We start from the raw sequence: 22,540 nt of genomic DNA, 5'->3' as shown, positions 1-22,540 counted from the left end.
GCATGATCTCAGAACCTTCGAACCCACGAACACCACCAGGCCAGAATCTCTGCAAAACGATGTCCCAACAGCACCACTCCCTCTCCCATCTGCACGGGATTCAAGGAGACCGTTCCTGCGGGTTCTGTGTGAGAGAGAAATAAGTACTTCAAGAGCAACTTTTCATTATGTCGAAAGTAACATTGCACCGATCCAAGAATGAATGTTTTGATGACCGAAAAGTTATTCCTACAACAACTCAGCGACTAAATTCAATTGACTCGCAGCTTTTTCATTGCATACTAAAGTTGCCCATATTTGAAAAAAAAAAACTGCAGTTACTCATAGCATAGCTATTTTTTTTCTCGAAATATGAGTAAATTTCGTATGGAAAGAAAATACTCTGAGTCAATTGAATTCAGTCGCTGAGTTGTTGTAGTTGACCGTGCATCTGTTTTATTTTTATCCAACACAGCTGACGCGTTGACAGAACGAGGGAAAAGCAACTTGTAAAAAATAGCATGAACGAGGGATGCTCCGGTTGCAAAGCAATGCTTGGGAATGTGCATGCAAAATACACTTGATGATATTTTTTGAAGAATTTTCTTCTAAGAGTTTGTCTGTGCTACCGCCATCTGTCGTATACACTCAACCAGGGTGTCGACTCAACGAAGAAAACAAAATTCCCTGATTTTCCAGAAATTAAAAAAAAAATCCATTTGCAGGACCTACCCGTTTTTGGCAGAATATATTAGTGCTTTATGGACATATTTTCATGAAATACCACACGGACCTCTAACCCATGAAAAGTGGTCCAGTACAATTTCAAATTAAATAAAGCGTTCCATACATTTTATAGAATGCAAAGAAGACAGAAATCTCGTGTTGCCAAAAACCGGAAGGATCCGCATTCTACCCTAGAAGAATTCATTCATCAAGAACATCTTCATCTTCATGGTGACCAGCAAATCTTGATTAGCAATTTTCCCGTTTTTTCCCGGAATTTTGGAAATTATCGCGGTTTAGGTATTTTACTTAAGCACAAAACTGAATGCAATTAAGCTGAAGGTTAAATGGATAATTTCTAAGACAGCAGCACTTTTGCTGGATCTTGAATTTGGATCTGCGATAGGTTCAAAATCTTCACAATTTGTGTATGAAAATTTCGCTCAAAGCTTTACAGGCTTTTATTTTTGATAGTTCTCGAGCCTTTCCTTTAGAATAATTTTCAATCACAGAGATCTTTCCAGAATTCTTCTAAAATAAATTTGAAATTCTCTTTGGAAATCCCTTGAATTTTTTTATAATAGTACAGAAATTCTCTGTACAACACTCCAAACAATTCTGAATATTCATCCTTTCTTCGAAATTTAAACTCTTTCTAAGAATTCTCTGAGGCTTCAATTTTTTTAAATATGCATGAAGTTCTCCGTAGAATTCACCTCAGACCAACAAATGAAAAGGGCCTATTAGCTATTGAGAGCAAAACTTGTAATCCCCCTTCCCTGCCAACACCATCTGGCAGGGGAAATTCTCCCGCCGAGAATTGTCTTCAAATTTTGCTCAGAATTATCTTGGAATGCTTCTCTAAATTCTTCTGAAAAATACATGAAATTCTCATTAACATTCTACAGAAATTCCTTTCAAAATACTCGGACTATCGTTATAGATCTTCGCATAATTATTTTAGAATTCTACCCTCAAAATTTGGTATTTTTCAAGAATCCTGGAATCCTCTTCACTCTTGAAAGATCTAGTTTTCCTAAAGGTTCCTAGAAAATATTCTCTGAAATACCTTGGTGTTATCTCTAGAATTAATTCTAAAATCTGCTCAAATTTGTTTTGGAAATTTTTATCTAAAATTCTCTTAATAATTCTTCAAAGTAACTGTAGTTATCCTGAAAATCTAGTCCAATGTCTTGAAATCTTATTGTTTTCGAACAGAGGACGAGGTATATTTTTCCAGATTTGTCAACTAAATTCCCGGTTTTTCCCGGTGACTTCAAATTCCAGCTTTTTCCGGTTTTCCCGGTTTACTGGTCACCCTGCATTCCACATATGAAACACTTGTTTTTAATCCCATTATATTTGTTTTGCCTTGAGCACATTTTGAGACCCAGCTCTGTAAGAAAATTATTCCGGATAATATGCTTAATCAAAAGCTAATTCACGGGCGGATTCCTCTGATGGGAAATAGTAAAAACAACGCTTTCATCTCCAAAATTCTGTAAGTTAATTCCATCTTAATTGCAATAGCAGCAACATTACCATACTAAAACTTTACTGTGAAGCTAATTATACGAGCTAACCAGGTTTGCAATGAGACCTTGAATACTTAATACAGCCACTCTATTATGTCAAAGCAATGCTGAATTCTGATTTAGTTAATTCTCTGAGCTAATCAAGCTGTTAAGAACACAATAAGGAACAAGAACTCTTCTCTTAAAGCTGGGTTTAGACAAAGCAAGTTAATTGATCAACGCAAATGTTCCAGGTTTTTTCCAGGTAGTCGACACCCTGTCAACAGATGACTGTAGTGTGTAAACGTCAAACGCAAGGGAATTGATAAAGTGCGCCACAAGTGGCAGTACTACCAACTGAGAAACATTTAAATTAACCGTTAAAAGCTTTTTCGATTAATATTTATGTATCTTCACTATCGCAACTTCGGGTAATCCGCGAAAGTACATACATTTTTCTCAGGCACTTTTGATATAACCACAAACGAAGTGACAGACGACTAACTGGCGAAGAAATCCATTTAAATAATGTGGTTCACTGTAATAGAATTTTCTTGGAAGCTTGTGCCATCATCCACCAGATGGGTTAGTTTTTTTGTTTTGATTTGAACGAAGTCGATTTTGTGTACAATGATTCTTTGACAGTGTGCAAAGAGTGCGTATCATTTTGTCATTTTTTATGCATTTCAGTTTTGAGTAGAGTGAAAGAGATAGAACCAAAACATTCTAGTACATTTGGTGAAAACGCTAGTTCAATCCAGTAGTAGTGTTGCCATGTGGTACAATCCAGTAGTAGTGGTGTTGCCATGTGGTACACTGAAAAATTGCAATAGCAGGTTAGTCACTAAAGTTTTCGAGCCGCTCCGTCTGTCACTTCGTTTGTGATATAACTGCAATCGCTCGCTCATACTCGAAAAGTGGCACGACCAAATTGGCACAACAACGCACTATAAGCAACAATCAAAACGAAACTAACGATTTTAAATTGGCTCACCACTTTAGTAGCCTATTTGTCCCAAGCAAACGATTAACGTACCCTATTCTAGTTGAAATTCTATTACTACACTATGTTTGTTTTGATTCGCTATGAAAGTTTGACAGATAACATCAGGGGTGTGTAGATTCATGCAGAACATGCAGGGGTGAGTGAAATAGCTTGGGACCGTTGTTCTGGTACTGAGTGAGCCAAAAATAATAATGATTTTCTTCGGGACCCAGTGGTCTTAGAGTTACCTCTATGCTATAAGCTCTCTGACCAAAGCGCAAGGACTGTATTATAAATCAATATCAAGAAAAATGCAACGAGAAGTTCATTAAATAGGTCAACGTTGTCTACGTCACCATTTCGGCCATTCGGCCATTTTGAAGCTAGTAAAAATTTTGAAATGGCGTCTTTGAAATATTTCAAAAAATGGTAGCATTGAAACTACATATCTGATCGAAATGACGTCTAAAGGACTGAACACAATGACAGCGGCATAGCGGCACAACGACAAACGCACAATGTACTAAAATCGCGCAAACCACTGTACCGCTGCCGCTTTGCCGCATTCCTACCCACAATGCATGCAAACAGGATTATTTTGATTGCAGTTTTGAGTTATTTGTTATTTGAATAATCGCTGATTCGGCTGACATAGGGAAGAAAGATCAGTAGAAGGTCTTCTAAATAATTAATCAATCTGAATTCTTGTAAAAATATCCAAGGGGCTTTGAAAGTCTCCGAAGATCAGTGATCGTCTCTGAATTTGCATTAATTTCAAAAAAAATGTGGGAGCACTTTGAAGAAGTACCTATAACCGTGGGGAAATGTCGAGAGATTCGGAGAAGAGTTATGAACATCAGGAAAACTGCGGGAGCTTAAGGAAAGTTCCGTGAGTTTTGAGGAAGTCCAGAGAACTCTAATTTATTGAGAAGTCATGGAGTAAAAATATCTTTAGGGAAGTCCCGACAATCGGGAAAGTTTAAAGATTTTCTAGAGAATATTCAGACAACTTCGTACATTTCAGGAAAATGATGAAAAGTTCATCGAAGATCCAGAGTAGTTTTAAGGAGAACGTCAGAGTAGTTCTGACGAGAACATAGTTCTGAGGAGAACATAGTTCTGAGGAGAAGTTCAAAGTAATTCTGAGGAGAGCTTCAGAGCAGTTCTGACGAGAAGTTCAAAGTAACTCTGAGGAAAACTTCAGAGTAATTCGGATAATAATTTCAGAGTAGTTCTGAGGAGAACTTCAGAGTATTTCTGTGGACAGTTTCAGAGTAAGTCTGAGGAGAACTTCAGAGTAGTTCTGAGGAGAACTTCAGAGTAGTTCTGAGAAGAACTTCAGAGTAGTTATGAAGAGAATTTCAGGGAAGTTCCGAGAACACTGGAGAAGTTCCATTGGCCTCAGGGAAATTTCGGGAAGCTTATTAAACTACCCGGGACCACCCGCAACACGTATGGCTAGCGTGGTCCTGAGTACTTAATATGGTCACCAATAATACTATTTTTGAATTCTCATGTAGTTTGAAGTGTCACATGAGGATGTAGGTTCAAGTTTCACTTCTCTGGAGGTATCCGGAACATTTCCGGATCTGGCCAACGTACTGAGTACTTAATGTGGCCACCAATGATCTTATTTTTGAATTCTGATGTACTTTGATGTATCGCAATCTGACCTCTTCCCCAGAGGTACCCGGAACATGCCCGGATGCATGATTCTGACTACTTACTACGACCTTGGATGATTATTTGGTTCACGTCTTGAAGGTTCTGGTTAACCTAAAATTGAAAAAAATACAATTGAAAACATTGAGCACTTCTCAGGCTGACGCTCAACCGAACCGCGTTTTTCAAAATGTTGAGAAAAAATCCGTTTTTGTATAATTTTTCCGCAACGCGCTTATTGCGGGGTGTCAAACGGATTTCAGTGAATTGGAAAATTTGCGCTTGCGCGATTTGACTGTCGGAAATCAACATTTAAACGTTAATTTCACTGTATTTTCTCACTAAAACACTTCGCTGGATGTATTTGAGGGGGTATGAAGGAAAGGGGTGTAAGTGACTTTGAGCGATTCTCTTCATCGACTTTCTCTTGTGATAGCCAGAGCTTTATAAACAGATTTTGCGCTATTTCTGCCACACAGTCTGATAAAGGAGGTTCTCATCTAGCATCCAGAATGGCACACGAATCAAGGAATGTGTTTATAAGCTGAATTATTAATGAAAGAGAAAGTCGAAAGAGAAGAGAATCGATCAAAGTCACTTACACCCCTTTCCTTCTAACCCCTTCATTTTAACTATTCCTTGATCTTTCAGCTTCAATCTGATTACATTTTTACGATTGAGCAATCCCATTATGTCAGCTTTTTCTTCAAATGAAATATACACACTATAACCAACCGGTGGAAACTAACGATTTTAAATTGGCTCACTACTTGACTAGCCTATTGGTGCTATTGGCATAGAGGTAACTCAGTTCTCAGTTCTGTTCTCTCAGTTCTGGTACTCTCTTCGGTCCCAAGCTAATCGATTCACCCCTCGAAACATAGGAAAATCCACTAACCCCTCATTTTATCTGTCAAACTTTCATAGTGAATCAAAACAAACATAGTTAGTACTAGAATTTCGACTAGAATGGGGTACATTAATCGTTTGCTTGGAACCAATAGGCTAATCAAGTAGTGAGACAATTTAAAATCGTTAGTTTCGTATTGATTGTTGCTATTGGTCCCAAGCAAATCGATTAACGTACCCCATTCCAGTCAAAATTCTAGTACTACACTATGTTTGTTTTGATTCACGGTAACCGCAAAATACCCTATAATGACTAAAAAGTAAGCATTTTCGAGGGAAACTGGGACTACCCATTAAATGAGTAAAATTTTACCCATTTATGAGTAATTACAACTACAAAAACAAGTAGTAAGTATTCATTTTTGAATAAAAAATACTCATAAATGGGTAATATTTTTACTCATTTTATGGGTAGTCCCAGTCTCCCTCTCCCTTAATTTGTAGTCATTATTGGGAATTTTGCGGTTACCGTGTTCGCTATGAAAGTTTGACAGATAAAATGAGGGGTTCGTGGATTTTCCTCTGTTTCGAGGGTGCATCGATTAGCTTGGGACTGAAGAGAGCACCAGAGCTGAGCCAAAAAGTTGAGCACATTTCTTCGGGACCTTCTTGTCTTAGAGTTACCTCTATGCTATAACTAGGGCTGCTTCCGAGTTACAGATAATAGAACAGCTGGTTAACACGCAGTTCAAATGGAAAGGTTCCATGTTCTCAGTCATCCTCACAATCGGATTCCGGAACATTCGGTATGTGGTCTAAGTGGCGGTCGAAGCTCCCAGGTTACAAACATAATATGATATAACTCATTTGCTCGCTTTTGATTTTGAGAAATCAAGCTGAACATTGCATTAGGTCCTAAGTAACATTGACAGATTCTCTTCGTCGACTTTCTCTTTGCATCCTTACAGCCATGTTAAGACATTCCCAACTATTTTTAGCTTACAGATCGACGAAAACAGCTATTATCTATCTTCTACTACGACAAAAAAAAATACAAGAAACGGTTCTATACCCAAGTTATTAACGAAAGAGAAAGTCGAAGAAGAGAATCGATCAATGTTACTTAGGACCTAATTCAATGTTCAGCTTGAAATCATTGTGTTTCAACACATCCGCAAAACAAACAACCTATGTGAATGACTCCGGAACCGGGTGGCCAATTTCAATTCTTCTGAATCATATCAAAACTTGGAGAGATTCTGGTTCATGTTGTAACCGTTCGGAAATTTACTCGAGGTTTTAGTAAAACACAATGGCTTAAGCGCCACTCTCGATTAAGCGAGACCACTGGTCGCGTTTGGAATTTAGACCGACAGAGAGAGACTTCTCCTCGGGGGACCTCTCGAACGGTCGTTGGAATCTAACGGCAAACTTAATGGAAACGTCAAGGGAACTTCAGGTACGATTATATAACGACGTATTAATATGACTCATTCAAACACCGAACGATGCGGAAAACAAACGGAAGGAATGCCTACTCAAATTGAGCGAAAACGAAAAGAAACGGAAACGTAACGTAGTGTGAGTTGTGCTTTATTCCGTTGAGTAGCATTAAACGTACAAAACTGGTCTTAAAATTTCACGTTTTTCTTGTATTTAAGCTTCATTCGTTCGTGTTGGACTATTGAGTGTGGGTGTACGGGAAAAAGTATACGTGGCTATGATACGAAAACTCCAACATACCTGCGCAGGTTTTTATCGATGAACTGCTGACGGACGATGGCTCGATGTCTTGACGATGGCGACAGACGACGACTTTCCAGAAGAACTAGTGATGTCTGTGGCAATGACGACGAAACGTGATGGTGCCACTCAGATGCTGCAATTTGGCGCGCAGCGATGGAAGGTCACTCGTGTGCGTTATGGACCTTAATACCATTTTGGAAAATCGGACATCAGTTGTAGAGACATTGAACGTTGCCCCGCGCAGGCGACATGCAAACTTCCACTGTCTTATTTCAGGATAATGGAAAGCTAATTGCTCAGGGTTATGCTGCAATGCATAATGCATTGATTCTTGCGACTTGAACTTGAGGAAAACCGACTTATCCTCCGAAATCCTGTACGTTGTTTCCATTTCGACGTGATTCGCATCCAGTGCTTTCATAAATTCGGTAATTTCACCCATGGTGGGCTTTGCACATCTATTGGTAAAGTCAAATCCAATTGTGCTCTTCATTTCTACCCGTTTGATTTTCAATTCCAACGGCGAGAAAAATAATGGGCACGACACACAAAACCTAGTCCGACTGTCCGTATCGAACAAAGCAAAGAGATAGCCCAAAACACTGCCGCACTCTTTGCTGTCTCAAAGGAAACTAATTTTCGGACAATTGTCCTCTCGATTTTTGCGTAGCTAACCCACCCCCTCATGACTTCCTAAGAAAAGAGGATCGTTCTCAATTTTCCTACGCAATGATAAACTGAACCGTAGACCATCTTGCCACTTCACAAGCTTCTATATATAGTTTGATCATTTCTACTACACTTCGTAGCCTATTCATTAATAGTATCCAATTTGAAATATAGCCTTACATAGCTGCAACCTGTTGCACGTTCCACATCACTACTACTTTTGTTTTATTTAATCATTGAATTAATTGAAAATATAGCGGCAGATTTTTTTTTCCTTAATGCAGCATTTGTCTGCCTAATTTCCAAGTGGTGCTCCAGTTTTCGCGGAATGCCATCAACGACATGCGTTTGATCTAGAGAGGACACACTATGGAGGAGATGGGACATTTTAGAATTTGGTTCAAGCTCACGATTGTCAATGCCAATATTCTGATTGCGGTGCGGATCTATTGAATCGCCACCAGAGACGCTGGTGGCGAGAAATAGTGACACACGCATACGGTTGCAATTGTTCACCACACTGAAGGCTGGAGCACATTTTTTTTTCGTTTTTTTTTTTGGTTTTAATTAATTCACAATTGTAAATATATTTAAATGTCTTTGATCATAGATCGATAGTGCTGGAATAAATAGTGATGTGTTGAGAAAAGAAAATCATTGCCACAATAAGCTTGCTAGTTTGAGCAAACTAAATTCGGTTTAAAGCTGTTATTACTGTATGTCCTATTGTTTATCACAAAATATAAAGAAACAGTTAGATTCGAGAAGCTAAACCTTTTCCATTTAATTGGTTCGTTACGTATACTAAGATGATGCAAGGATATACCGGATTTTACGAGATTTACCCCGCATAAAACGCAATCGGCGTACATTTCGCGATGGATTTGAGATGTGAGGCGTCTTTTATAGTGAGAATCCTGTTTGAAGCTTATCACAATAGAAAGAAATAGATAACGGACTGTGTTTTCTTCACATAAGGTCAATTGAAAAACAAAACTACTTAACCCTACTTAAGTTCAAATGATGACAAGTTGTTTCGACTCGGAAAGATCCTAAGAAAAATAAAAACACACATCCACACGCCTTCCATATATAATTTGCCTCCCTGTCAGTCTAGAGTTTAAAAACTAAAGCGAAAAAAATTTGAATTAATTACATTTAGCACAACCGTTGTCTCCCGTCGTCCCGATTTTTTTCTTCTTCTTTTGTTTTAATCCTAGCTAGGAGCCGTAAAATGAGTATTCCTGTTATTCCTGTTCGACAAAAGTTTAAAAAAAAAAATGGGAATTCGATATTTGGATTCTAGCGAGTAGGATTACAGCAAAACACTCCCGTCTGCAGTCGACAGTAAATTCTTTCGTGAAACCTTTCCGCGAGTGCGAGTGCTGCCATCTAGACGCGCCGCCCTAGTACACGTAGTTGCTTTGCGGGAAGATAGCCCGGGCCGGCAAGTGGTCCGGATCCTGCTGGTTGCGATAGCGACGGGTCAGGAACACGGCAATGATCTGCGGGAACCATTTTCGGATTGTTTTATAATCGCATTTGAGGAGAAAGTATAAGCAAACCGTTAATCAGTGCGACAATGGGCGATGATTCCGAAGACAGTATATCAAGACGAGCAGTGCTTTGGCGCTTGTATGAGATAGCGATAAAATGTGGTCAATCTGCTTGATATGTTGTCTTCGATAATTTCTAAAAATAACAAGCATGCGCAAAACAATACCGATTTATGGAAATGGGAGGGAGGATCTAGCGAACGTTTGCAACAGGTGGATGGATCACTGGCGCCATCTCAATTTGAAACGCTAAATGCGCACATTCACGAATAGATGACATTCGTTCGTATAGGTAAGAGAAAAGATACGCAGTGCATTCTACGAACTGTGGGTGTGTGCGTGTTTACAAAAAAAAACAAAGCCAAAACATAAAACTTCAAACAATAGTGGATAATACGACATTGACAGAACAATAACAACAACAACAGCACACCACACACGAGAAAGAGTAGGGGGACAGAGGCATCAGAAAGAAGACGACTACAATTTTGGAATTACCATTGAACTCGTCGACGGGCGACGGATCGGAAAATCGAGACACACCACGACACGTTGTTGTGCTAACCGCCCATGTGTGCACATGGGAGGAGAAAACAATCGAAATCTCGAAACAAACTCTTCAACTTAGATAAACCAAAACAAACAAATTCCTTAGAGCTCCGTTACAGGATCGTCCCAATCTTAGAGGAAAGCACTCGGATTGCCCCGGGGATCTTTCTGGTTGCGGTAGCGCACGGTTAGCCAGACACCGATAAACTGCCACGCAGGAATGTTGTTGGTTTTCAGATTCATTGCGCAAAGAAAGTTCACAAAAAACAAAAATTGCCGTATTATTTTTTTTAGTAACCAATCCATGCCAGCATGAAACGAGATGATATTCAAAAATATGGGAAAAATATAGGGAGAACAGAACCCAATGAAAACGGGGTTAGGTAAAAAAGTTTCCTATCTGGGAATTGATTTTAGAACAAAAACTTTTTCAAATGTGATTAAAACAAGTTTTTAGAACAAAATCGAACCACTAGAGGGGTGAGTGCAATACGTACCTCGCTGAAACTGAAGAACAGTCCAATTCCTCCGGACAAACGGAATGCATAGTCGATGGTGCTTTCCAGCTTCGGCATGCACGGAGTGCAGGAGCACGTCTCTGGTGAGCCCTCCGGGCAGCATTTGACCTGTGTGGGTTATAGAGGAAAGGATGACAATGTAGTAAGCTGATTCATTAGCATAAATGCAAGATTAAATTTTCGGTACAAATAAGTAGGAGAAACCGGAAATCGTCTCTCATAAGTTTCAGGTGTCATATGTAAAGCTCTACGTGGCTGGTAATCGATTGGGTTTTTTTTAGTGAACCAAGGAGCTTGGTGGTCTAGCAACGACCGTTTTTGCTTACTGAACAGAATATAGAAGTAGGTCGGATTGGCAAGATTAAAATTATATTCTCTGCAAAATATGACGTATGCTCGATACGGCTTCGATAACATAGTTGGCATCTCAGTTGGCACATTCCGGGAACGTATTTTTTATACTATACTATACTATACTATATAATTGGTTGAAGTGATTTATTGGCTCAGGGACCTGATTGACCATCTTTTTTGCCTACTGAGCAGTTCCACGCCAAATAACGAATCAGAAAAACTCGACCTTCTCCGATTTGCAAAAAACGTTGGATAATTGTGTGTTATGGGCAATCATTCACAGTTTTACATAAGTTCGGTCACTTTGGATCACAAACGAAGTGACAGACGGGAGCGGCTCGAAAACTTTGGTGACGAACCTGCTGTTGCAATTGTTCAGTGTACCAAATGGTAACACTAAATGTACTAGAATGTTTTGGTTCAATCTCTTTCACTCCGGGGCGCATTTTAGCCCACCTTACCCAACCTAAAAACGCTTCCAAACCATCAAATAATTAAAATTATTGAATCAATTTTCCCATGACGATAATGAAATGTGTATATGTACTTTGGGTGTTTTTTTTTCAGTAAGATTCAGGAAAGCTTCAAAAGCCTGGGCTGTAGTGAAGTTGGCACGGTGTGGTATCAACTAGTTGCCTAGTGTAGCTCCACTAAACCCCATTCCTTACTCTCTCTTCTGCCTGGATCCCCCGGGACCACGATGAAGCGACTATTTCGGGAGGGAGGGGGTTCTGTGCTCATGCACTTCTCATGCTCTCAGCGCTAGTTGGCGTTGGTAGATCGCTACTCGACACAATTCATCGACAACATTCTCCACAGCCTCTTCAGCCGTGGCCAGACAGGAACTGCGTTAGGTGGAAGTTGACTTCTCCGTGTTTTCTGTTCACCCAAGTCGAAAGAATCGGTATTAGTCTATGTGCCCATCTACCGTTCTTAGCCGTGTTCTTAGCCGTGTTCTTCTTGTTGCACTTTCGTTGTACCACAAAAAAGCACTCTAAACGCATTCTGAACCCGTTATTTTTATTGTGTACATCCACAGGTCACTCCACTGCAGCCTGCTAGAATGATTAGAAGTGGTTCTGAACGATCAAATAATGCTATTTTGATGATACAAAAATTTCCAAAAATGCATTTATTGCACTTTCGTTGTACCACAAAAAAGCACTCTAAACGCATTCTGAACCCATTATTTTCATTATGTACATCCACGGGACACTCCACTGTAGCCTGCAAGAATTATTAGAAGTGGTTCTGAATAATCAAATAATGCTATTTTGATGATACAAACATCACCAAAAATGCATTTATTGCACTTTCGTTGTACCACAAAAAAGCACTCTAAACGCATTCTGAACCCGTTATTTTCATTATGTACATCCACGGGACACTCCACTGTAGCCTGCAAGAATTATTAGAAGTGGTTCTGAATAATCAAATAATGCTATATTGATGATACAAACATTGTCAAAAATGCATTTATTGCACTTTCGTTGTACCACAAAAAAAAGCATTCCAAACGCATTCTGAACCCGTTATTTTCATAATGTACACCCACGGGACACTCCACTGCAGTTTGCTAGAATGATTAGAAGTGGTTCTGAACGATCAAATAATGCCACTTCACCAAACACTCCACTTTCACCACCGTATTCTTCCGGCATCTCTCCACCTGTAGCACTCGCTGTCTTCCGCCAGGGTGATGCCGATAGGTATCATTCCAACGATAACGCATGCTTATTCCGACGAGATGGTTCTGTACGCACTCACCACTCGCATGGCCACGAGCCGGAACGTACTGCTCAGTTTACTGTGGTTCTGCTTGGTTTCCAGCGCTGCAACCCAAGTATCAGACCTCAGAATCGACGACGACACACCGGCCAGAAGACGCCTCTTGCTTCTACTGGGACCAGCGTTGTTCGGCATGATTCTAGCTATCGCGTTGATGACCTTCGAAGCCTTCTCACAGGCATATTCGACGTGGCTGTCATCGATCATCACTCCCAGGTATTTCAACACACGCTTCGAGACTATGGCGTGCTCCCCGATGGTGGTTTACAGTTACTGACCAATAACTAGCACTTCCGTTTTGTGGTGGGCTATCTGCAGCTTCGCTCCTTGCATCCAGTTACCAATCATGTCGATCGCCTCGCCTACATTTCCACCTCTTCCAGCGTCTCGCCTGCTACCATCAAGACGACGTCGTCCGCAAAGCCAACGATCTCAACTTCTTTGGGCAGCTTCAGCGTTAGCACGCCGTTGTACAGGGGTTGTGAGAAATATAGGGTACTAGCAAAACTTTGTCCAACTTTGGACTGTTGAAACTTCGTTGAATATTGTTCGATTTTTAATCTTCAAGAAACATTCGACTGGAAAACTAATCAAGTTTTATGGTGAGGCAATGGAAGTGACCATGGTTACCGGATACCGGAGATATTCCGGGTTTCCTGAGGGCATGTCTAAATTGCTAAATTTGTGATGAGTTTTTCTCAGAGTGTCCGTTACTAATCTGTGGTTTTTGTTCATACGCCAAAAATAGAACCATTTTCAAAGCAAATGACGTACCAATAGCTAAAATCGACTCAGAATCAACCGAGATATGGCCATTTCCCTGGAATCGGTCCTGAGGGAGGGTTCTGAGTGCGGTCAGTTCTTTCATTCACTCAAAACATGCCATGTGACACCTCTTTCTTCATGGTTTTTTACCAATAGGCTTTCTATAGACTTTATTTGGATTATTGACCACATTGGCCACTTCCGGAGCCACCGGAGTACCCCCGGAGAACCTGCAGTAGGGTACAATTTAATTTTTACACCAAAACATACCATGCGACACCTCTTTCTTCATGGTTTTGCATCAGTAGGCTTTCTATAGCATTGAATTGATCACAACAACTGGAAATCAGCTGATTTTCGAAATACTAATACAGATGCAAGTCAACATCAAGGCTATGCTATGATTATCTTGGTCGCAATGTTCATTGTTTACATTTTTTCATAACGAATCGCAAAGAATGAATATGCATCTTTGTCTTTTTCTCTTTTTCAATTTGATCTTACTACATACTCGCAGCGTGTGAGTATAGTCACATGAACACAGACAAAAGCAAAATTTGAATATTATGTAAGGATGAACTAAAATGCACCCCTGGAGTAAAGTGCTTTGTTTTTCGTTGCTTTCCCATTTGAGTGAGGAGCGTGTTCCCACCATCGACGTCTGTAAAAAAAGTTGGAAAAACTTTTGATTGACGATTGGTATTAAATACCTATTGAAACAATTCATAAACCGTACGATTCAATTCCCAGACGAGTCCAAGGCTAATTCTTGCTTCCGAAAAAATCTTTCTCAATGTTATTATTGAATTTTCATCGGTGTATACCAAACTTTTCATATCTTTTCATATCGTCACATCTTACATGTTGACGAAAAGTATTGAAAAAAGAACTGTCGTACGGCATGTATTGGTGTAAAAATATAATTGACCTCTGCTATAGGTTCTCCGGGGGCACCTCGATGGTTTCGAAATTGCCAATATGGTCAATAATCCACTTCTACAGAAACCTTTTTGATGAAACATCATGAAGAAAGAGCTGTTGCACGGCACGGTTTCTTGAAGATTAAAAATCGAACAATATTCAACGAAGTTTCAACAGTCCAAAGTTGGACAAAATTTTGCTAGTACCCTATATTTCTCACAACCCCTGTATATCCTGCCTTGTGGAATTCCCATCGTGATCCTAATCGATCTCTGAAAATCCGGATTGTAAAGGACCTGAAAACTAAAGCAGTACACTATGTGAAAGCTGACAAGGGCAACGCGGTCGTTATCACGAACAAGTACGATTACGACAATCAGATGGCAACGAAGAATAACAATGGACCGTATAGGCAGCTTCGAGTAGACCCCTAGAGCATGGTGAAACACGTGGAGAAAACACTAAAGGACGGGTTAGGCAAAAATGTGCGTCTATCTTGAAAAACTGTCGCATTAATGGCCCTTCGCTCATTTTCAACTTCTATTCAATTTTCATACTGCCGTACTCTAACGGAACTATCCTCCTACCCTCTTCTAAAGATCATTCTCTAGCTAATAAATCATCACACTAAAGCTTTATGTTAGCATTTCCAACCAACACTAAAGGAGTGTAAATCAATATTAGGAGATGGAGCAGGTCGTTTACGGGAATCAAATCCCATTCAACCCAGAATCAAAGATCTCCCCAAAGTCCACAAACTGGGGAATGAAATGCGAGAGATCATGTCTGCAGTTGGTTCCCTTACCCACAACAGGAGTTCACCCAGCAATTACAATCTTCAGGAGACATGAACGAGGTATCTTTCGACGTCAACCATTTGGAGGACTGGCTATTAACACAACGAGAGGATGCAGCATGGAGAAACAAGGTTCGGACGTACCTTAAGCGGGTTGCCTTTGTATGGAAGAGAACTACTTCTTTTTCCGAGGTAACTTCTGCAAGCAGACGAAGGGAGACGAATGGGAAATTCCCTATCTCCCTTCCTGACTGAACTTTTCATGGCTAACTTGGAGACAATCCTGAAGGAGAAAGGACTACTACCAAACCGTTGGTGGAGGTTTGTCGACGATATCTTCAGCGTAGTTAAACGGGAATCTTTTCCACAAATTTTAGATGAGTTCAGAAAAAGACGGAAAACTCGCATTTCTCGATATATACAACCATTCGTTCCAGCAAAAAATGGCCGCCTTTCATCACATAATTCATCGGATGCAGACTCTCGTACAATATAGTATGCTTTTTTTTAATCGGCGCATAAACTCAAGCTAATATTGAATCCCGAGCAAGGCCGGACACACTCAACTAGTAATGTATAAGTCTAAAATTGTACACTTAGCTATTGAGCGTCAAGCGTCTTTGGTCAGCAAAAAAGGTAAAGAATCTTCTGCAAAGCATATTCCGTGTCAAGTGGAAATCGAACATCGACGCTACTCGGTTGAACACCCGCTGCAAGCCGTAAATAGCGTTCCCTAAGCTATAATTAGTTCGAAGAAGTGGAAGTCTCCGCATAAGACTGTTGCGTAGTGATCGAGATTGAACATTACTGTTCACTTGTTGCACTCTGAAAACGTAAGGGCTCGACATTGATCAATTGGCAGCGATTCTCGTAGCTTGGAAGACGAAGTGGGTATCTCCCAGGCAGCTTACGGAGCGTGAAGCGAAGAAAACGTCGTTGCACAGATGCAATTCGCTCGGCCCCATTATTGTAGTTCGGGCTCCAGACCACCAAGGCAATATAAACTAAACGTGGGTTCGTGTCCTTGCTCATGGTATGACGCGATCGGATGAGTAGATGTCGGTAGTGTTTAACGTATTTTAAATATGGCGTCTTGGGCACGAATTTGAAAGTAGCTTGTATGAGCTGTCACGTCGGTTCGTCGGTGTCCCAACAAAGATCGCACGAGAGAGCAATAGAGCGATTTCACGCAACTGTGAAGTTCTTAGTAATTTTGAAAGCAAAACCAAGAGTTCTGGACGCTTTGTCGACGACGTACGATATATGGTGTGAGTATGTCAGCCTTGAGTCTAGAAAAAACGCCTAAGTCTTTCGCGCAATGCACCCGTTCGATAGTCGTGGCTAGTAGATTTTACACTTAGCTGGGTTGACCACCAGTCAGCAAAGATGTCAATCTAATTTTGGAGAGAACGAAAAATTTGCAGATCGTCTGCAAACGATAATCGTGGCCCTGTGATAACATGGTGAACGTCGTTGAAGTAAAGTAGAAATGCCAACGGTCCCAGATGGCAACCCTGAGGTATACCGGACTTTACGCAGAAGCTTGCTGAGCGACCAGTATCCAAAGTTACTGTCAGTTGGTGCTCCGTATGGTGTGAACGAAATCATCTCAAAAGATTTCCACCGATCCCTAGCCTATCGAGCTTAGCGATCGCAATTTCGTGGTTCAGCTTACGAGCAATTCAAAAAGTGTTGCTCTCCTTATTATAAACAGGAAACATATCCGCAGTCTTCCAGCAAGACGGAAAGATGCCGCTGGAAAGAGAGAGCTGGAATATGCGGCGCAGTTGATCCAAAAGACTAGTGATGTTCATTTTAAGAATAATCGACGGAACACCATCGGGTCCAGCCTTAGCGGAAGTCTTGTGAATGCTGCTCTAGAAATCGTATCTGTAGTGGCGTCGACAACGCTGAGCGTTTGGTTGGCCAAAGGAACATTACTGACCGCGGAAGTAATGAGATTAGAGGAGAGTTGCTCGTCTTCAAACACACTAGCAAATTTGGCTGAGAACAGGTTGCAAATGTCTTGTTGATTGCCAGCAGTTTCCCCATTGAAAATTATGGAAGAGGGTAAGCCGACTTTCCTGTGTTGCTCATTTACGAAGTTCCAGAAGGATTTCGGGTGTGATTTTAGCCGCCGTTGAATCCTCCTTTGATAGCGTTGAAAACAGAGTGAGACGACTTAACCGCTTATACTCGTGGTTGAGTCTGACATAGTAGCATTTCAGCGGCAGTGTGCGAAATTTAGTGAGTCATCTGAGAGCAACCTTCTTAGTTCTTTTCAACGAACGAAAATTTTTCGTCATCCACGGGACGCGAGAGTCGATATGGATGATCTTTTTGGAAACGTGCCTGTCAATAACATATGCCAAGACGTAAGAAAAGGTTTGTGCAGCAATGTTGACGTTTACAGGATCTAGAATATGCTCCCAATCTAGGTTAGACAGCACATGGACAATACTGCGATAGTCAGCTCTACGAAAGTCATATGACACAGCGTTTGGAGTGCTGATGAAAACATGGACAATAGTATTTTCGATCAAGATAACTAAAGCAGGGTGATGATGCACTTCCTTGACTAAAGGTTCGGGTGCCGTGGAGAGGAAAGGAGCTGTATCACGAGCAATCACAAAACAGAGATCCAGGGTGCAGTTGTTTTCATTGATTTATGACAGAATTGCGGTACTATAACTGTCCAGGACCTGCATGGTTCCTACGTGGAAAGATGAACGCTCGTGAAACCACTATGGGTTGGAGTCCATGCAATGTCCGGTAGGTTAAAATCGCCAAGAACAATAACTTCGTCGGAAGGGCCTGCTTTGTCTGAAGCGACCAAAGCGGATCGACAATGTGCGTTAATAAGCTCCAAGTCGCGGGTTCGATCGGGAGGGATGTACACTGCACAAAGAAGCAATTGACGATCACCAACGATGCCAGATTTACAGACTTTTGTATACGAAAAAAGTGGACACCATCTTGTTTGAACCCTTGTAACTTGTAACGATTTAATTTAATCTTCTTAGATAGCGTTGGGAGGCAATGCTATACTTATATCAACATGAAGCTTTAATGCGATAAAGTAACAGCTAGAGAAAGTTCTGAAGAGGATGGATTGATAGTTCCGCTAGAGTACGGCAGTTTGAAAATTGAACAGATGTTACTTATCCAATGCGCTCACCTCTGCCTAGTTCACTTGATGGGTGAGGGGATTTGAGATATGTCCTCAAATCCACTGACAAAAGAATGCGCGTTTGACTTACTCTTATAATGTTTAGATAGAAAAAAATATTCCAAAAATGAACTAGCTATTGCATAGATCGTAGCTTTACGAAATATTTGATTTGATATTTTATGCATAAAAAAACGGTGACCCCTTTTTTCGTGTACAGAAGTCTGTAAATTTGGCATCGTTGTGCCTCAGAAGTCATTTCGATTGGAAATTATGTTTCCGAGTTATGATTTGTTAAAAAATCTCAAATACGACGTATTGAAGGACTTTGCGAGATTCAAAATGGCCAAGTTTTAACAAAAATGTGAATGATTGATGTTAACAAACAATTATGCAAAGTTTCATGCAAATCGAAGAAGGAGGATTGATAATAGCAAAATTTGCCATATACAATCCTCAGACTTCATTATAGTAAACAAACTAACAGTTCTTCCTTCTGTGACACCTTTGATCATCCGTCTTGCTACGAAATCACACTTACATTAACCATTGTACAGGAGGGATGATCGTCCGTAACGGTCGCGTTGAATCCACAGCAGAGGAACTCCTCCTGCACCTGCTGTTTGATATCGGCCGGTGCCAGGGACCAGCCCTGTTCGGCAAATTCGCGCTGCTGCATCTGATTGACCGCCAGGCAGGAGCAGGCAATCGAGAACTGAATCAGGAACAGCATGAACAGAATAATCATGTACTGAAAAAAAAACAACGCACAGGTTAAAGGGTTATCACTAGCATATGAGGAAGCAACTTACGAAGAACAGCATCACCTGGTGATGCTTGACGGCTCCGACGAGACCGAGAATCGAGATCAGGATGAGAATCACACCGCAGGCCAGGATGCCACCGATAATCGGCAGATTGGTCACGATCGATGCAGCACGACCATAGACTCCGACGCCGATGAGCAGGAAGCCCACCATCTAAAATAAAATGAGAACGTTTTAATTAGAATCGATTCTTATGACGACGGGGCAGCAGGAAGTGTGAGAGAGGAAACACAAAAGGCTAAAAATAGCTCTCACTTCCTGATACTTTCGCTTTATCGTATATGGGATCGATCGATTTTTTCGCAATGAACAATCATACTGATACCTAATAGCTACCAAATCCCAACTAAATCATTCATGCCACCATTTTTCTGCTTGTTGTAGCACAGCACCCAACTCCAAACGAAATAGAAAGAAAAATATTTATGATATACTTACGACATAAAGGATATTCAATGCAATTAGTGCATTTTTAGAGCAATGAAAACCTCCACACATATTGATTGCAAGGTTATTTCCCTTTCTCCACTAAATAACAACTGTAATTGCCACACCAGGGATCAAACTGAACAAATTTTCACTTTTACACGATTTTCCTCGAAGGATATCGGGAAAATTATCACTTTTCTTTCGCAGCTGTCTCCTCTTTCGACTGATGGACCGTAAATTTGTTCGCGAAATTTTCCTAAGCCAGTCTCTTTTTGCTCTGTTTTTTCGTTTTGCAACACTGTTCGAATGTGTGCGAGTGTGTGGATGGATAAAACGTCAAAGCTAAAGACTGAGTTTTTAGGGATGTCCAGTACGGCACTTTCACGTTGTATACATAAGGTAGGAATCGTAAGTGAGAGCTCAAAGTGCTCGTCAAAGTGTTGTGAAGTGAATGCGATATATTAGCGAAGTAACACTTCCCACCCTTCCCGCATACACGCGAACTATAATCAAAAATCTAGATAAACATTTCAAAATGTCCTATCTGCATTAATCGATTCTCTTCATCGACTTTCTCTTTCGTCAATATTGTCTGTTGCAGTGGTGACTGGATTTTTGAGAATATTTTTTGAGTCGCACTTTGATGGTACGCTGACGAAAAACAACGAACTTTTTGGTTATTTTACGCCTAAAACGCTATTGAGTTTAACACATTTGGAAACAAAAAAGGTGTACCATTTGAATTTAAACACGTCTTCATTTTCAATCTAATTCATACTTGTAAAACCATATAATTGTTCACAAAAAAGTAATTTTACGCCATTCGACAGCCATTACAAGAGCAAATTTTCATTATGTCGTAAGTAACATTCGCACCGATCCGAGAAAAATAAAGTTTTGTTTTGATGACCGAAAAGTTATTCCTATTTCCAATTAAACACATATAATCTCATAGTGATAGCAATGTTTAACATATTTAGCCGGGTTTTAATCATACAAAGGCAAATCGCTAGGTTTCATGCTAAGAAATACTGGTTTTTGAGTCAAAAGTTATTATACGTCGTTTGGTGGACCCTATTGTTACTTAAGTCAAAGTGTATTTACCAGGATATTCGGGAGAATTATCAATTACGTCTCCTTACGTGCAGCCCATTCATCATTTTAGGACCACCGAAATCATCTTAGCAACAAACAGTTCGATTTATTCACTTTAATAATGAGAAAGCAAAACGACGAAAGTACACTTTTCACGGGTTTCTCAGTGTTGTTACTTAAGGCAAACGGCATCTCCTTAGAAATCGGGTGACTTAAGTAACATCGAAAACTATTTTGATCGAAAGGTGATTACGTCAAAAAGCAATTCGACTGGTAAATAAATTTAAAAGTGGGATGTGATCCTATATTCGGACAGTATATAGTGTAATAGCACAAACGCTCCGTCTCTAAAAATTTGGTGACTAACCTGCTATTTCAATTTTTCAGTGTACCACTACTACTGGATTGTACCACATGGCAACACTACTACTGGATTGTACTAGCATTTTCACCAAATGTATTAGAATGTTTTGGTTCTATCTCTTTCACTCTACTCAAAACTGAAATGCATAAAAAAATGACAAAATGATACACTCTTTGCACACTGTCAAAGAATCATTGTACACAAAATCAACTTTGTTTAAATCAAAACAAAAAAACTTCAGTAAAACCAGTGAAACTTTGTGATATTAGCGTCGTTTTGTCGTTTCTAACGCTGGTCTTCATGCCGGCCTCTTTCTACATTCGGTGTTCGAGGAGGGGGGCTGGAGGATCCGGAATAGATTCAAAATCCATTTCGGATTTTCGTTTTTCTTTCGACGTCAGTTGTGGAGGAGGATGATACAGGATCGGCATCAGAAACGACAGAGTGACGTCGATACCGCCGGTTTTATCGACCTGGAACTTTGTTAAGACACTTACCTAGGTGTGTTTCCGAATCCATGACTTCGGTTTTGTTGCGGGCCGTTTTCAGTTGATTGGGGCATTTTTTTCCGAATGTAAACAAGAACTCGAACAAGAAGGAAAAAAAGGCAGGGCACGCTAAAAATCGTTTACCCAAATTCTATATTGTTGAAATAAACATGCTTTTGACTTTAATTCAAACATATATATTTTTGATGCAAACATGTTTTTAATTTATTTTGAATTATTTATATGTTTATAGAATGAACATTTATATTTATGATTTAAATGAACAAAATTCGGTTCCGTGTAGCGTCCAAAACGTCAAATACAACAGGGAAAGGTTTTGCAGCTGAGTTATTGCGCATTTTGCACCTTACTAGACTCCCCACTTTGAAAGTGCGGGCCATGCGTATGACAGATAGAGTTGTCAAAGTGACAGTTATGATTATCCGAAGTGAGTGTCTGTTTTGGTTTTTGTTGTTGTTTTGATTTCAAGATCTTACACTCTCATTGCATTCTACTCGAAACACGTGTAAAAATAATTTTGCCCGTGGTGTAAAGGGCGAACACGAAATTATTGCGACACCGAAAATGTCATGCCAATTTTCTTATAATGTTTAGAATCAAACCAAAATTTTAGGGTAGTTTTATACATATATTTACTTCAAAAATCAAAAGAAAAGTTAATCGATGGAGCCTTGAGTGTAAAATTGAACGCATTTTCGCTTGATGCCCTCCATCAAAGTCTTTACAGTGTCATCCGGTACCAGTTTCTCAGTTTTTTTTTCCATTTTCTT

General features: G+C 40.1%; 1 protein-coding gene across 2 annotated transcripts; it reads right to left on the bottom strand.

Moving 5' to 3' along the window:
* Positions 1-9,477: 9,477 nt before the first annotated feature.
* Tsp97E (Tetraspanin 97E) lies at positions 9,478-20,067 on the bottom strand. 2 transcript variants are annotated; one of them, XR_010517605.1, is made up of 6 exons: positions 19,812-20,067; positions 19,359-19,526; positions 19,088-19,297; positions 10,733-10,861; positions 10,185-10,442; positions 9,478-9,635 (listed from the first exon to the last, which is right to left on the bottom strand). XR_010517605.1 is itself a non-coding variant. In XM_065221473.1 (5 exons), the coding sequence occupies exons 1-5, from the start codon at positions 19,869-19,871 to the stop codon at positions 9,537-9,539; spliced, it is 666 nt and encodes a 221-aa protein (XP_065077545.1). In that variant the 5' UTR covers positions 19,872-20,067; the 3' UTR covers positions 9,478-9,536. The 2 variants fall into 2 exon arrangements, 1 of the variants encoding a protein (XP_065077545.1); XM_065221473.1 differs by lacking the exon at positions 10,185-10,442.
* Between the last annotated feature and the right edge of the window lie 2,473 nt (positions 20,068-22,540).

Source organism: Ochlerotatus camptorhynchus, unplaced genomic scaffold (assembly GCF_037179485.1).
Source record: "Ochlerotatus camptorhynchus isolate MF236.1 unplaced genomic scaffold, CSIRO-AGI_Acam_v1.1 ptg000142l, whole genome shotgun sequence".
Lineage (NCBI taxonomy): Eukaryota > Metazoa > Arthropoda > Insecta > Diptera > Culicidae > Ochlerotatus > Ochlerotatus camptorhynchus.
Note: the sequence above shows the minus strand (reverse complement) of the source record. Positions and strands in the feature narration are given on the sequence as shown.